This window comes from Amaranthus tricolor, chromosome 5 (assembly GCF_026212465.1).
Source record: "Amaranthus tricolor cultivar Red isolate AtriRed21 chromosome 5, ASM2621246v1, whole genome shotgun sequence".
NCBI lineage: Eukaryota > Viridiplantae > Streptophyta > Magnoliopsida > Caryophyllales > Amaranthaceae > Amaranthus > Amaranthus tricolor.
The window spans coordinates 26727818-26743191 of record NC_080051.1 but is presented as its reverse complement, the minus strand read 5'-3'; the positions used below and the strand labels follow the sequence as shown (position 1 = coordinate 26743191).

Genomic DNA, 15374 nt, shown 5'->3' with positions numbered 1-15374 from the left:
CATAATACTTTATGTTACCTTCAAAATCGATTAACTAGAACAAGAATGATGGAGTTTGGATACAATGAAGTAGGGAGATGATAGAGTTATTTATAGAACATAATAACAATGGCTATTTTCAACTTCATTACGACTATTTTTCAATTTTATAACGGCTAGTTAAATCATACAGAAAGGTCAATAAAAGTCAAACTAGGTCAAGGGTCAAGTCGCTGTTACTAGCAGCGACTTTATAGTTGACCAGTCAACCATTAAGTCGCTGTTAGTAACAGCGACTTGACCCTTGACTAAAATTTTCATCATTTCTTTTAATTCGCTGTTAAAAAGAGCGATTTTACACCAAGTCCAGCTTTGGAGCTAAAGACGCTTATTTTGAGAATAAAATTTGAACGAAGCTTGTTTTTTAAATATAGTTATTAAATAATCTTATTTTTTCCAAATTGCCAATTATAAACCCCTTTAAATTGGGCTTTGTGTACAACTTGTAGAGGAGGCTTGACGGCCCGTCGGCCCGTAATAACACAACAGGTTCCATCCTTAAACGCCTTTGAAAATCGCATCTCTACAGTCAGTCTCCCCAATCCTTTCCCTTTCCTAAATCAAATTTTTGGAGCCTTCTTCTACCCTCCAAAAACCCTCGCAGCTTGAAAACCCTTTCGGCTTTCTGTAGGTTCGGATTCCTTCTTTTTTTTACCAATTTCATCTCTTATCCATTCCATTACTGCTTTATCACTCCTAATTTCTTTTTAGTTTCTGTAGTTTGCAGGTTTCTGATCGTCGTTTTTAGATCCAGTTAATATGAGGTATTTTAACTCTTGTTCTAGCGACTTGGCTTTTTTTTTTTTTTTTATATTAATATTGAGCTTGAATTACTGTATTTTAGCTTGAATTAATTTCTCCTGGTTGCTAATTTTGTTGAGTTAATTAATTACTAGTTTAGTCTGAATTTAGTGGAGTTTTAGCATATTTAGGGTTTTTGAATGGTCAGGTTTGGTGATTTGAAATCGAAGGTCGAATTTGAAGGTGTTATTCTTGTCGAAAAAGGAAATGAAGAACTAGGGCGATTTGTTGGACATTTTCAGTATGATGGATGATGATAGACCTAATATTTAGTACCATCAGTTGCGTTATTGCTTCCTGCTATTACCCTATCAGCCCCTTCATAGCTGGTAATAAATATTGATAATAAGTAGGTGTGATTAGTGACAAATGTGAAAGGGCTACTTGTGTAGACATTTGCATTCGGTTACTGTATAAAATTTATAAAATCCTTGGATTGCTATGTTAACTTTTGGACAAGAGACATGAAACAGAAACAAAAAAAGAAAGAAAAGGGAGTCTTTGCTCTCTTACTATTGATAAGAATGATTCAATGTACATAGAGGGATAGAACACACACATATATATATAGGTAAAATACAAGGACAATAGGTAGTTACAAGATATAACAGAATTCTGTTATAACCACCTAACTAACAGACTTATATCCTATACATAGAGCTAATCAAGAACCTATAAACTAAACTACAGCACGTGCAGGACCAATGAGGCACATGCTGATATAAGGCTATATGTAGGCTTCTTCTGTAGGCTCATAGATTGCTGCTTAGAGGTTTGGAAGCTGCTGGTCTGGCCACTGATGTGGCTGCTCCACTGATATGGGATGCTTCACACTCTTGTCCCTTGTTGTAAGCTTGAGGTCTTCCCTTGTTGTGTGCTATACTTAACACGCTATATTGCTATTTTGCCAATTTATTGAAGCTTCAATATATGTGGCTTTAGGAGCAGTTTTTTGTTAAGAGGAATCCTGTTTTGGTTTTTGCTGGAGTAAGATGATCTTAAACCTATTCAGTAAACCTATTCAATACGCTAGGTTGAGTAACTTGTTCCTTTTCTTCACGGATTACTTCAAATATTTGTGATAAATGTTGATGACCTCTTCATTAGCTGTTGGTACTTGAATCAACCAAAGTTAGTGTGGAGTAGTAGTGCTACTGCTATTTGTGTGCAGGGCACTTGAATATTGTTACAATAACAGAGAACTTATGATACTGTTTCTGAATAAGTTATGGTCATGTATGATATATAACTAAACTAGAGTTAATATGAATATGTATCATGAATGAGGGTGCTTTAAAATCATTCTTCTGTTACGCTTTGGCTTCACTTTCTGTACTATGCTTCACACTTGTTTCTCTACTGATGGGTGCAGTCTTCGCTTATTTTGTTATCCTTTCCTTTAAGTTAGCACAACGCCTTCTCAAATCTCAAGGATCTTGTTTTAGTAATTATTCATTCCTTTTTTTTGTTTTTCCCATTTTCAGTCGACCAATGGAAGAAGATGTCCCAGTAAGTATTATTACTTTCTTTATCTATTGCATTTTTACTATGTTCCTTTCCCTGTCTGTTTTTACATTCCAATTTAGTTTTGACACTATCTAGTATGACTAACTAAAAGAGTTATTTTCTGTTGACACTCTTCGTGAATTACAAAGGCAGTTTTAGTCATTTTGGTGTAGGCTTATAGCTACAGTTCATTCAGATGCTTGGAAATGCATTTGTGACAATGTATAATCCATCTTGTTGGCATGTAACAGTGTAACTGCATCTAGATCTCTAATCTCTTAATGATTTTTTATAAATTTCATGCGAAGATTTCCCATGTTGATTTGTTTTTGTTCATGTAGCTTACCTCATATTTCTAGGGTCGAGGCTTTAGGCATTGTTAAGTGAACGGTAACATGCATTTTGTTGAGTTATTGGTTGTTCAAGTTCCATCTTTGAGGAACTTGGACTATTATCAAAATTAGAATCTTTGTTGCCGAGTTGATTCACCTTTTACATATCTTTTGTAATCTTATTAAGAATCCGTTTGATACACCTGCAGTTTTTGGAGTACATACTGAAATGGGTTCTACAGTGCATGAACTGTGTTGATTAATGGACAATTTATAACTGTTCTTTGCTAGAAATTAGAGGAATATACCTTACTCGATTATGGTGTCTCTGTCAAGTTTTGACTGTTCATGTGTTGAATAATACCATTTCTTGCTGAATATAAAATATCATTATGGAAACTACTTTTTGCAGAGTAAGAATGAAGAAGAGGAGTTCAATACCGGCCCTCTCTCGGTACTTATGATGAGTGTCAAAAATAATACACAGGTACAAGATAACGGCTATATTCTTTTCTTTCCAAATTATATTTCGTTTATGGAATACTTGGAGTTGGGAGTGTTTTTGGAATTTGGATAATATTTTAGGAATGAAAGGAAGGGGAAGGGATGAGAAGGGGAGGGGAGGGGAGATTGTTGTGTTTTCCTTTTAAATCTTTCCAATGTTAGAAAGATTTGTTTTGTACAAAATGTGAAGGAGTTCTTCCGTCCATATAATCCTATTCATACAGCATTAGTAGTTTTACATCGATAATACTATATCCTTACAAAACTATCGTTTGTTATTTTGCTTCACCTTTCACTGTTCCTAGCAGCGGAGCATGCTCACATTGTCTTTTTATTCTCTTTTTAAATACTCTATATTTTGCTCTCAAAATTTCTGACTTGCCTCTTCAGGTACTTATCAATTGCCGGAACAACCGGAAGCTGCTAGGACGTGTGAGAGCCTTTGATCGTCACTGCAATATGGTGCTTGAAAATGTCAGGGAGATGTGGACTGAGGTTTGTCTCAGCTGTGAATGCCTTTTTTCTCCCGAACTTTGTACGAACTCTTGAGAATTTAAAAGATAACTCGTAGTTTTCTTGGCCCATAAATCAGATCAATTTTTCTTCTGAAATATCTTTGAAAGGAAAAAAGAATTGTCAGTGACTATCATATTGTGTTAGAGACTTAAATACTAGAGGAAGCAAAAGGTTTAGTCCTATTTGAATTCCTAAAGCCATTATATTGGCGCTAATTCATTCTTGATGTGTTGCAGGTATCAAAGACTGGTAAGGGGAAGAAGAAGGCTCAGCCAGTGAATAAGGACAGATTCATCAGCAAAATGTTCCTCCGCGGAGACTCTGTAATTATTGTCCTAAGGAATCCAAAATAAGATGCGTACACCTGATTTTTTTCTGGCAATTTGTCTTTAGCGATGTCTCTGGCGGTTTTTACTAGTCACTTGTATTGCGAATCTGAGATTGGTGTTGCCTTAGTGGAACTTATGTTGGACATATATGTACTCAAGTCTCAATAGCTGTAGCTTAATTCTGGTGATTGCTCACTGCCTAATGCCTATTAGCTGTTCAATATCTCTGCCATAGTGCATTCTAGTAACGGTTGACTTGCGATCTTTTGGAAGTTTGGTGAATTTTTCTTATGCTTGTTTATCTTGGATACGCAGAAGATTCATCATACTTTTCTTTAGAGTTTGGATAATGGACCTTGGACAAGTATTTGAATTCATGGATCAAGATTCGTTTAAATAGTTTGGATATGTTCTTTAGAGTTTTGTTGTACTCGAATCTGGATTTGGATGCTGATATTAGATCCAGTGTAAATTATAATTCTAGCAATATGTCTATTTTAAATGGTGTCTTTTAAAGTTAATTAACAGTAAAGAAGTTGTGAACTCTCAAGTGAGAAGTAAAAAATAAGACATGTTTTAATGGTAGGAGTAATACAAATTCTGGTGCTGCCGCACCTGTGTGGCTTATATGAACCGCTCAAAATTTTGTAATTTTTTTAATACCCACTAAATTCAAGTCTTAAAATGGCAATTTTTACCTTTAAAACTTAAAAATTAAGGACTTAGTTGTATTGAAACTAAATAAATAACGGGGTAAAAAAAGTTAAATTAATAGATCAAAGGTAATTAGAGATGCAATGAAATAATTAAATAAGAGTAAACAAAAAAACTTAATAAAAAAGAAGGATAATTGCCCTTATTTGGATTAAAAGATTTCCTCTACCCTCCCATAGAGTAAAATAAAATGAGGGAACTAATTGCTATATTATGTATTCTTCTACCTACCTAAAAATCAAATTTCTTTAATCATATATCTAACTAATTTTATTTTTCTACTTTGAATTTTATTTACCCTTAAAATCTTTACACTCAATCCAAGCGAATTATAAGTCTTAATCTATCTTCTTTAATGAATTGACTTTATTTTTAAAGTACTTATTCTAACCTTCTTAACACCTATTTCAAGACTTTTAATGCCAATTTAACTCTTAAAACACTTACTCAAGTACTATTTGTTTTCAAAAATATAACTTTATTTTTTACTTATCTACTTCAATTATTAAAATATTCATTTCAAGGCTTACAAATCACTACTTTAGGGTTTAAAATCCCTACTTTAAGCCTTATTTTTTCTTTATCAATGGTTGAAATTATTACTCCATGACTATTCCAAGACTTGAAATTTTTGGTCTAAAAGTTTAAAATTGTCAATTTCAAATTTTAAAATATCTATTCAAAGGTCTAAAATGCTCATTTTAAACTTTAAAACGGCAACTCAAGAAAATAATTTTTAGAAAAACAAGTTATTTACAAAACCCAATTATTATACTTACTTAATTTTTTTTAATATTTTTTAAAATTAATTTATACTAAGATAGTATAAATTAAGTCCATATAAAACTTTCTCCAATTTCATAAAGTTTGTCCCATATTCTCAAAAAAAAAACTCTCATATAAATTGACTTAAATATTGCAAACACTCAAGTACAAAGGGAGTATTACTCATAAGAATTTGATGCAGAACCGTAAATACTACTCCTAAGTCATTGTTTGGATGCTTCAATTAATTTGGGCGTCTTTGAAAAGATGGCCTTAATTACCCAATAAATACTTCAATATAATAAACTATTTTGTGGACCTTAAAAGCTTTAGTCTAAATGACTAACTACCGGCTTTCTTGTAAGAAAATGTTGGTGTTGCGTAGCTACAACAAAGCATCAATGACTTCCTGCAGGCTGCAATCACAGATTTGTCAGGGAAATTGAACTTTCAAGGTTGGGAAACAATAAAGTTTCGTCTTGAAAACGTTACGAACTTGCACCTGTAAATGTTTGCCATCTGCCCATCACAATGCATAAACAAGATCCCATTTTGTATTTTAGATGATCAGATTGATTCGTAAGAGTTTTTCAAATTCACCAAAGTGAATATATTGGGCGATGTAAAGATGTATAAAACCACATTTTAAATTTATTCATAGAATATCTCACAATTTCGATCATATCTGGTGGTACAACGAGACAACCATATCATCTTCGTTATCTATATCACCTAAAGTTTTGTAGCAATCACAAATGAAAATGGATCTATGTATGCACTATGTCTTTATTACTCTTGTTCAGGTGAAGCCAGAATTTTAAATTAGGAGGGCTAAATTATCGATATACTAGAAAATTATTTATTATATAAGGCGTTCAAAATTGACATGATGACCCGAAGTGTACACGATATTGTAATCGAATCTAATTTGACTCGAATTTAAAAATGATTTACAATCATGTAAAAACAATATGGACACAAAATTTGATTTCAATCCCACCCAAAACACCTAACCCGAATTCAACAATGACCCACACAAACCATTAAACACTAGTTAAGCTATAAGAATATTAAAATCATATAGACTAAAATAAACTTGAATCATATATTTAGTCTTTAAAAATAATAGTTTAAATTAGGGTTTGATCCCTTAACCTTAGACTACAAATGTCTTAGTCCAACAATTAAGCTATAGTAGTTTTTGTTATATTTTTATTCTCTTTAAACTATATATATCATATTAGTAAAGGGGGCCAAAACCAAATTTACAAGGGATCGCATTTTCAACAAGAGGGGTTGGGCCTCCCCAGCCCCGCATGTAGCTTTGCCCATGCTCTTGTTAGCAAGAGAATTACTCATTTTCCCTGTAAGTTTTCTACAATGCGAACTTCTATTATTTTAGGTACACTTGTGTTAGTTTGAGATGGATATTATATCGAGAGTGACTCAATATGTTAGGACATTGGCTCGGACAAGTAGTTGCAACAACTATGATATGCTGGAGCGGGTAAAACATATGCTCGAATACGTTTAAGATGGAAAAATGGTTTAAGAGCGAGTAATGAATGCAGATGTAAGAAAATTAATGATAAAAAAATCATGTTTGGTGCTCCGAAAAACTACCCTTTAGCTTTGGCAAGCTACTTAATCCAAAAGCTTGTATCGGTCTCATCTATTATGCTCGCAAGAGCGCATCATGTGCTCATTCGAGCAACATATTATGTTCATGCAAATTGAAATTAAACTCACATTAATTCCTCGAGGTATAAATGCACAATTGCTCCATTTCAACATATAGTGCTTAATCGAAGGACATGTGATTGTACTAGAGTATTAACAGTCACAAAGGGAGGGCTTGAGTGAAATTAAACACTTCTACTTGAAATTCTTGGAGTATTTTTGTGAGTGAGAATATTGTTTAGTTCTCATTTGTATTCTCTTATACTCAACCATCATATATCTAAATTATTCACTAGGTTTTACCATCTCTCAAATTGGTGTGATTCGATTATTATTGTTTATTTATATGCAAAGCTTATTTGTAGGCAACCAAAGCCCTTATTAGTCACTTAGTAGAAAGAAACATTTGGAGTTTGTGGTCAGAAAAAAAAAAACGATCAATTATCCTCCATAAGTTGGGATCTGAAAGGAAAAGAATAGCGGACAAATCATAACCATGTCCTTTTTAAGGAGAGGACAGGAGAAATGCTCGTAGGTTTATATAAGCAAATTTATTGAAATGGATAAAAATAACAAATATAACAGATTTAGAACGAAGGATAGAGGGAGTGTCTTAACCAAAAATGAGAAAATACTGAATATCTGAATAGTAATGTTAATGCAACGTCTACATGAATAATATCAGCAACGAAACAAAATTAGGACATTTATATAATATATAAAATTGCTGAATGCTGAAGGCTATTATAAACTCTACATATCTATACTCTGAGAAAAGAGAACCAATTTGGCGGGCCAAATCTGCAACTACTTGAGCCTCTTCCTTGAGATCACGGTATACAGTAAAGACGCGGTGTTAGGGAGAAAACGAAACGAAGCAGAAATCTTTTCTTTATATGCCAGAAATGTAAGCTATCAAAATGCGGTGGTGCCTCCGCCTTTCTGGTCTCCAAAAATACGCTGCCTGAAATCAGAAACCATCATAGGTAGACCTTTACGGAGTGGGATCTTAGGCTCCCATCCGAGCAACTCTTTAGCCCTCGAGATGTCGGGCTTCCTCTTGTGAGGATCATCCTCTGTGTTTGGTCTAAATTCAATCTTTGCATTTGGATCTATTGTTTCCTGTACCACCTGATAAAACGACCCCAAAAAAGAAAGTATTTTCAATCAACGATATGCCAATTTATTGAGTAAACCATATTGTTAACAGCGGAAACTCGTTTACGACATCATTAGAATATAATAAGTATGTACAAAGTATTATTTTACTGGGGGAGGGACAACTATAAATTATTACAGACTTGCAGTTAGTTTGAACCACACCACACGATGTCTAATAAATGAGTACTAGTACATGGTAGGTACATCTTGAGACAGTAGAAATGTATTAATAGGCCATAGTACATTGATCATAGTATATGGTGGACCGGCGATTAGTGAAGACAAGAGCCCAAGTATAAAAAGGGTGAAACATCTCAAAATCATACTTTAACAAATACCGACAACGAGAGTTAACGGTTTATCAAAGAGAATACCTTGGCAAGTTCAAGCATGGTAAATTCACCGGGATTTCCCAAATTGAAAGGACCCACATGTTCACCCTCCATAAGGCGCATCAACCCATCAACCTGCAACGCAACACAAGACAGACGTTTATGTAATCTTCCATTATTCCACATCTCGCAGAAAATAAAAAATACAGTCCTCAAGTAAATATCATATTGAAGGTGAAAATTTACGGCACTTGTTCACTCAACATGAGATTTTACGTTTTGCACACCGTAAATATATGTTTTGAGCACTTAAGTCTGAAAAGGGGACAGGTTCTCATTAAATTTAAACATAAACCCAAAGATTGTATTGACTGGGGACAATGTGCAGCATAAAATACAAGTGCCATAGATCACCATATTTGTCAGTGCACATAAAAGATTTCTGAAAAAAGGGCAGATAAGCTTTCCTTCAAACCTACAATTGGACTAAAATAATATAACATTGACACCGGAACGTACTCTTTTTTCTAATGTTTAGTTGGCGTATCTCCATAAAGTTTTCGACTTTATTATTATAGAGTTGGCTCCCTTCCAAGTTCAACTATACATTGACTAATTTTGAATACGTGACCGAGTATCATAGAGAAATAATATTACAATTAGTTAATGAACATTGAAATTGAAGAACGTGCTTGCTTCCGCAACATAAGAAATCCATCTTTTTTATAAACTTCCGTTTTGATGCAGCATAACCAGGCATCACCAGTTCACCGCAACAAAGAGCGACAGGAGAAAAGTTGTACCAACAAACTGTTTTTCGAGTATAAAGGCCACTTTCGATGGGTTAACCCACTATGTAATAAATAATAGCTTATTGTTTACAGAAACGGATCCTTGAAAGGAAAGGGAAGATGCTTAGCTTATCAAACCACCCCAATAAAAAATAAATAACAATTGCATTGAATCAAAATCGTTAGTGAGGTCCCTAAAAAACTTAAGGCATAATAATAATATCATTCCTCTTTTTGTTTCGTATTGTTGATAAATGATAATTTAACTAATCAATATAAAAGTCCTAATAACTCATTATATTGCAAAAAATGTAAATTTATACCTAAATGGCTAAATTATAATCCAGTTAATATCAACCTTATTTATGAAAAAATATTTTTCAGGCCCTACAAAATCTAGGGCCTTGGGCGAAAGCCCGGTGATAGCCCGCTTTGCCCTTGCTAATCGACGGCCATGAGTGATTATGAAATGACGGAAAGGTATGGTAGAGAACAGAAGAGAAAAACTTACCAAGTCAGAAACAAACTGGAAGCTCCTGGTTTGCTTTCCGTCACCATACACAGTCATGGGTTCCTTCCTTAAAGCCTGAATCACATCACGGTTGTTCCAGTTAACATATAGTTATCAATGATGTTTTAGTATATCCGTTGGATGGGAGGCACATGGATATCAAATTACCTGAGCAACAAAGTTACTAACAACACGGCCATCATCAATGCACATACGAGGACCGTATGTGTTGAAAATCCTAGCAATTCTCACCTGCAGAGATTGACGTGCAACTTAAATAAAGAAAACAGTTTCCAAGGTGAAATGTACATAGTAGACTACTAATTAATTAGTATATCCTGTTAAATATTATAATAGTTGGATTGGTACCAACCTCAACACCAGCACCTCGATGGTAATCCATGGTCAATGTTTCAGCTGTACGCTTCCCTTCATCATAACAACTTCGAACACCTAAAACACGTCCACCAACAATAATTTCTCTTTTTTTATTGGATAATAGCACTTGTCATTATTTCTACACAATGTCATAATAACAAAGCAGCAAAACAGAAACTTCCTTGCAATGCAAAAAATATCTGATCCCTTTAGTACATCAACACTATCCCATACCCTCCGTACCCACAGAAAGAAACAAAGAATGATACAGCAGTCTGATTGATGCTACTACATTTAATAATTTATTCAATGCATGGACAAGACTGTCTCCTACTAATTTACTGTGATAGGAAAATAGTAAAATACTTGGCACTCCTATGAGGCTATGAATTTGAAATTAAAGACACCCTCATTCATTTCATAAAAAAATTAACGGCACCCTCGAATTAAAAATAAAACAATATTCTTTGTCCATGTGAATTTGCTAGCGACAATTATATGTTGCGAGGAATTCATTATCAGAAACAAAATGTATTGGGACGGAGGGATAAAGTCAATGATTTAATGTTAGACCATCTCGTAAAGAGATCACCAAGGAGTGGCATTTTACCAAGCTCAAAGTAACTATACAACAACCTAAGCTGAGTAGTACGGCAGTAGTAGTTTCATTTTCTTTAAGAAGCAGTTTTACACGATTCGCTAATCTCCTTGCAAATCAAAAAAAGCAAACTATGGTTAGTTTTGGGCTATTCTTAGGTAAATTTGAGCCTAACGAATTCAAAAGGCAAATTAGTAGGGATGGCAATGGGTCGGACTCGGCTCGGATTATACATACTCTAACTTTTACTCCGGATTTTAGTTGAACTTTTTTTTTTAGTCCACCTCCACTCGGAATTGGATTATGCATACTCCAAGTTTGCCCCGACTCGGACTCTCGGACCTCCAACGGAGTCGGATATGGAGTCGGATTATTAAACTTTATCGTTGTGATATTGTACTAATGATTTAAAGCATATGAAGTTAACAAAATATATTTTTCAAATACAATTTAACAAAAAAATATGTACGTTGAATTCAAGTTTAACATGAGAAATATTACTAATACTACAATTAAACAAAATTTTCTTGCATTTTGATTTAGCGTATTTTATTTCTCTTGATCTGATTTGTCGTATTTTGATTGATTGATCTAAATAAAAATACTAAGTAGTTTTTCAAAATCGAACTTACAATTAGTATGAGAGAGAGCTTGAATTAGTCACGTCTAGAGTTTTAAAGGAAACAAAACATTGGGTTAAAAGTCAAATTCAAAATCGGATTTCCTTCATGGTCGGAGTCGGGTCGGAGTGTCAGATTTTTAATAAGGTCCAACTCCGGTCCGTCTCTAACTCGGATTCGGATCGTGAAGTCGGAGTTGGAGTCGGATAACCTTCTCCTCGGATCGAGTCGTACTAGGGTCGGATTCGGATTGAATTGACATCTCTACAAATTAGCTAGCAAATTATGTTACATTGTTAAGAAGCCCATAAAGAAGGACATGACATGAATCCACAATTCCAAAATAAAAACAAACTAGTACCAATTAGAGAAAGTCAAGAAAAAATCCCAAGCAAGACAATGGAGAAAATGACAGAAAATTTTTCTTTAACAAACAATTGAGTGACTGCAGGAACGCAGGTGCATGTGCCCCCATTATAAGGTAATTGTAAGACCAGGAAATACTCCTTAGTTCTAAGTTTGCTACAAATGCCATTGTTGACACTATTAAGGGTATGGGTGAATTAGAGGGGGAACATGATAACAAACAAGAAATGTGTGGACAAGAAAAGGCGGAAGACTATAGAAGAGGGCTTGGGTTTCATGCTATAAAATCGAAATGTAACAAATTTATTAGGACGAACAAAAATATGAACTGTATCCATGAGAATGCCACAATTTCTATTTTGATCATTCCCCTTTTACTTTGTAACATTCGCACTGTGGGTAGTGTGCCCACATCTTAATTTATTTTTCTCCAAACATTTTCATTCATTTCCTCTGCATTTTAATCCTATACACATTTTTTAAAAAAAGTTAAGAGTGTTATACACAAAATTTTAATATCCCACCATTTTCATAATATTTGTACAAAGGTGTATTGTAGCAAATTAGGAAAGAATTGCTTGAGCAGTGGTCCCGCAAATCTCGGGGTTTAATTCAAGGTTAGATCTCAATTCACAACTATAGCAGATCCAAACCCAGTCTGCATACCCCACAGGCCCCCACGTGGCTCACAGCCCTCAAATCCTACGACCTAAAAAAGTGGGGATACAACCAGAAATAAAAAAGTACTCTCCTCCCTACTGTGTTTTATACCCACCATTGGTACACGTGGATACTGTCCCTTACTTTCCCGCGCAGACTAGCCAAATTTATAGCTTCTAATAGTCTTTTCTAACCTAAACATTTTGAATACTCCTATTCGTAAATATACTCCTTCCCAAGGTAAAACCTACGTTTCAAAATTCTATTAATGGACCGTACTATATTTATAATCAACTCGTTTCATCATGAGACATATTTAAATAATTAGCTTATTTTTTAATTAATCACTTTATAACTATAATTAATCGTTTTAACACATTAAATGCACGTAAACCAACCAATTCTCATTTAAGAATTTGTTACCAAAGAATTTGTTAGGTTAGAATTAAAGCAAGAGAAAGCCGGAGTTTTTATGAAAAAAGTGTTGAACTTGAAGCAAAGAGGAAGCGGGAGTTTTTTTTAATGAAAAAAATAGATAATGGTAATAAATGATGGAAGAGGATGAATTGTGTGAAATAAATTTTAAGAGAATTATAAAAATTGGTGGGTTGTAATCTAAAAATAAAAATAATACAAATTAAGTATGACGAACCAAAATAACAAATAATAAATAATGCAAATTAAGCAAGACAAAAAAAAAGTATAACAAATTATAAGATTGAGTCTAGACTTAGCCACAAGTCACATGTTTGGTGAGATCATGATATGAATTTACACATAAAAAAGGCAAAAAAAGGTGAGTATGTTAATAGGAGATGCTTAGATTACACATTTCTACACCATTAGAGAAGTATGGTTTCATTTCATGAAGAAAATGTGTCAAAAATGTAGGAAAAATAACTTTTTTACAATAATTGATGCAAATTCACAACATTTTTTAATAATGATTGATGCAACCCGCAACTTAATAATTGTTAAGAGTTTGTATTCTTATGATCGAAACAACAAAAATAAAATGACAATTTGCACAAACCATGTAATGTAATGCAATAAAGAGAAATGCTCCTAAAAGAGAAGAATTAAAGAATTAATACCAATGGGATTAACATTGCCCCAATAAGTCTCTTTCTGAGGATGTTCCAAAGGATCACCATACACTTCACTTGTGCTTGTTAGAAGAAACTTTGCACCTACTCTCTTTGCCAATCCTAACATATTCAACGTTCCCACCACATTTGTCTTGTAAATTCAATTCCCAGTTAAGTCTGAACAATTGCATTCAAAACTCTATTAACTATTCAATTGAAATTCATCCAAAAATCAAACATGTTAAAATTGATTTTTATCACGGGTATTGTTTGTGGGATTAACATCTGGTCCACATGCAACTCACTCAAAAAATTGCGCATAAATTGAAACTTTTTGGTTAAAAATCTGTAAAATAAATTGAAATTAAGCAAAAGCAAATTTAAAGATGAAAGGATATGATAGTCTTGACAGGGTTGTGCTTGTAATGAACAGGGGAAGCAGGGCAAGCCAAATGATAGATCTGATCAACTTCCAATAGAAGAGGTTCAACGACGTCGTGTCGAATCAATTCAAATCTAGGGTTACTGAAATGATGCATAACATTTTCCTTCCTTCCGGTGAAAAAATTATCCACGACAATCACGCTATCACCTCTTGCAATCAGACGGTCTACAAGATGCGATCCTACAAATCCAGCCCCGCCGGTTACAACTATCCGCAAACCTTTTCTCTTCAACCCAAGAGGTACTTTCCCAGATCTAAACCCGTCCATAACTCGGTGTGGCATCAACCGAGTCGACTCAGCCGTTAGAAACGATTCTCCTCCGATTGACTCGTGCATGTTGTAATTGATTGGTGACGATGGAGATGATGAAGAAGGAAACACAGAGAAAATCAATGCGGCGATTCCAATGCCGAGAATGAGAAAAAGGAGTCGTTGTTCGCGTAAGAGGTAGTGAAACGGACGAGTTACGGTGAGCCATGGTTTCGGTGGTTTGGGATAATACTCATCGGATTTCAGCTGGGTTTCGTGGCCTCTAAAGATAAGCTCCGAAGCCATGGTGTAAATCGGCTGGAAACTGAGTTTAATCGGTGGTGAGTTAAGATGGAATCGATACCGAGTTAAGAGAGAAATAGAAAGGAGAGAAAGGTGTGAGAAATGAAGAGGAAGAAGGAAATGAGGAATTTGTAAGTGTCTGAAACGTGGTACACCAAGCCTATTGGTTAAATACGCCTTAAAATTGATAGTTTATTACGAATATACCCCTCTTAATTTCTGTTTACTTTAAATTGATTTTTTTTTTTTAAATAATGCTCTGTCATAGGTTAACGATCCACTAATCCACTCTACATTGATTAGCATTCTAGTTGCATCAAAGTGCCTAGAGTGGAACTTGGATTATGACCGTAATGAAATAAAAAAAAATGGGTATTACTAAATATCGTCACTTTTTTTATTTTATCGCCACTTTATATGTAATGAATTTTTAAGATTGTCCCTGTATAATTTTCGAACTCAAAAATTGTAAATCTCTCTAAAAACACTATGTTAACTTAAACAAGTTAAAATTGTACATCGAATAACAATGGCGAACCAAAACGAGCATGATAACGATTCCGTAAGTAATTAATCGATTCGAAATTTTTCAAAAAAAAAAATTTCCAGAACCCCCTCCAGTTACACAAAATGTGCGACCAAACCTAGGGAGAGTTGCACAAAAAGTGCGACTCGACCTAGGTCC

At 34.2% G+C, this 15374-nt stretch overlaps 2 protein-coding genes across 4 annotated transcripts; one reads left to right on the top strand and one right to left on the bottom strand.

Annotated features, from left to right (window-relative positions):
- Positions 1 to 520: 520 nt before the first annotated feature.
- On the top strand, positions 521 to 4446 carry LOC130813975 (uncharacterized). 3 transcript variants are annotated; one of them, XM_057679933.1, is made up of 6 exons: positions 521 to 670; positions 760 to 803; positions 2325 to 2349; positions 3091 to 3165; positions 3573 to 3677; positions 3935 to 4446. In XM_057679933.1, the coding sequence occupies exons 2-6, from the start codon at positions 799 to 801 to the stop codon at positions 4049 to 4051; spliced, it is 327 nt and encodes a 108-aa protein (XP_057535916.1). In that variant the 5' UTR covers positions 521 to 670; positions 760 to 798; the 3' UTR covers positions 4052 to 4446. The 3 variants fall into 3 exon arrangements, with proteins under 3 accessions (XP_057535916.1, XP_057535918.1, XP_057535919.1); XM_057679935.1 differs by having other exon boundaries at positions 531 to 670; positions 751 to 803; XM_057679936.1 differs by having other exon boundaries at positions 555 to 666; positions 751 to 803.
- Positions 4447 to 7797: 3351 nt separating this feature from the next.
- Positions 7798 to 14819, bottom strand: LOC130813974 (UDP-glucuronic acid decarboxylase 2-like). Its single transcript, XM_057679932.1, has 7 exons — positions 14090 to 14819; positions 13698 to 13845; positions 10355 to 10434; positions 10150 to 10233; positions 9982 to 10056; positions 8722 to 8814; positions 7798 to 8317 (listed from the first exon to the last, which is right to left on the bottom strand). The coding sequence occupies exons 1-7, from the start codon at positions 14690 to 14692 to the stop codon at positions 8102 to 8104; spliced, it is 1299 nt and encodes a 432-aa protein (XP_057535915.1). The 5' UTR covers positions 14693 to 14819; the 3' UTR covers positions 7798 to 8101.
- Positions 14820 to 15374: the final 555 nt, after the last annotated feature.

Bases quoted from the DNA above. Each gene is read 5' to 3' on its own strand.
- LOC130813974 (XM_057679932.1), bottom strand. From the start codon at position 14,692: ATGGCTTCGGAGCTTATCTTTAGAGGCCACGAAACCCAGCTGAAATCC. The intron at 10,435-13,697 runs GTATTAATTCTT...GACGTGTTTTAG, and splicing joins GGGCAATGTTAATCCCATTG to GTGTTCGAAGTTGTTATGAT. The intron at 10,057-10,149 runs GTAATTTGATAT...GATGTGATTCAG, and splicing joins TTAGTAACTTTGTTGCTCAG to GCTTTAAGGAAGGAACCCAT.
- LOC130813975 (XM_057679933.1), top strand. The intron at 2,350-3,090 runs GTAAGTATTATT...TACTTTTTGCAG, and splicing joins CAATGGAAGAAGATGTCCCA to AGTAAGAATGAAGAAGAGGA. The intron at 3,166-3,572 runs GTACAAGATAAC...TTGCCTCTTCAG, and splicing joins GTGTCAAAAATAATACACAG to GTACTTATCAATTGCCGGAA.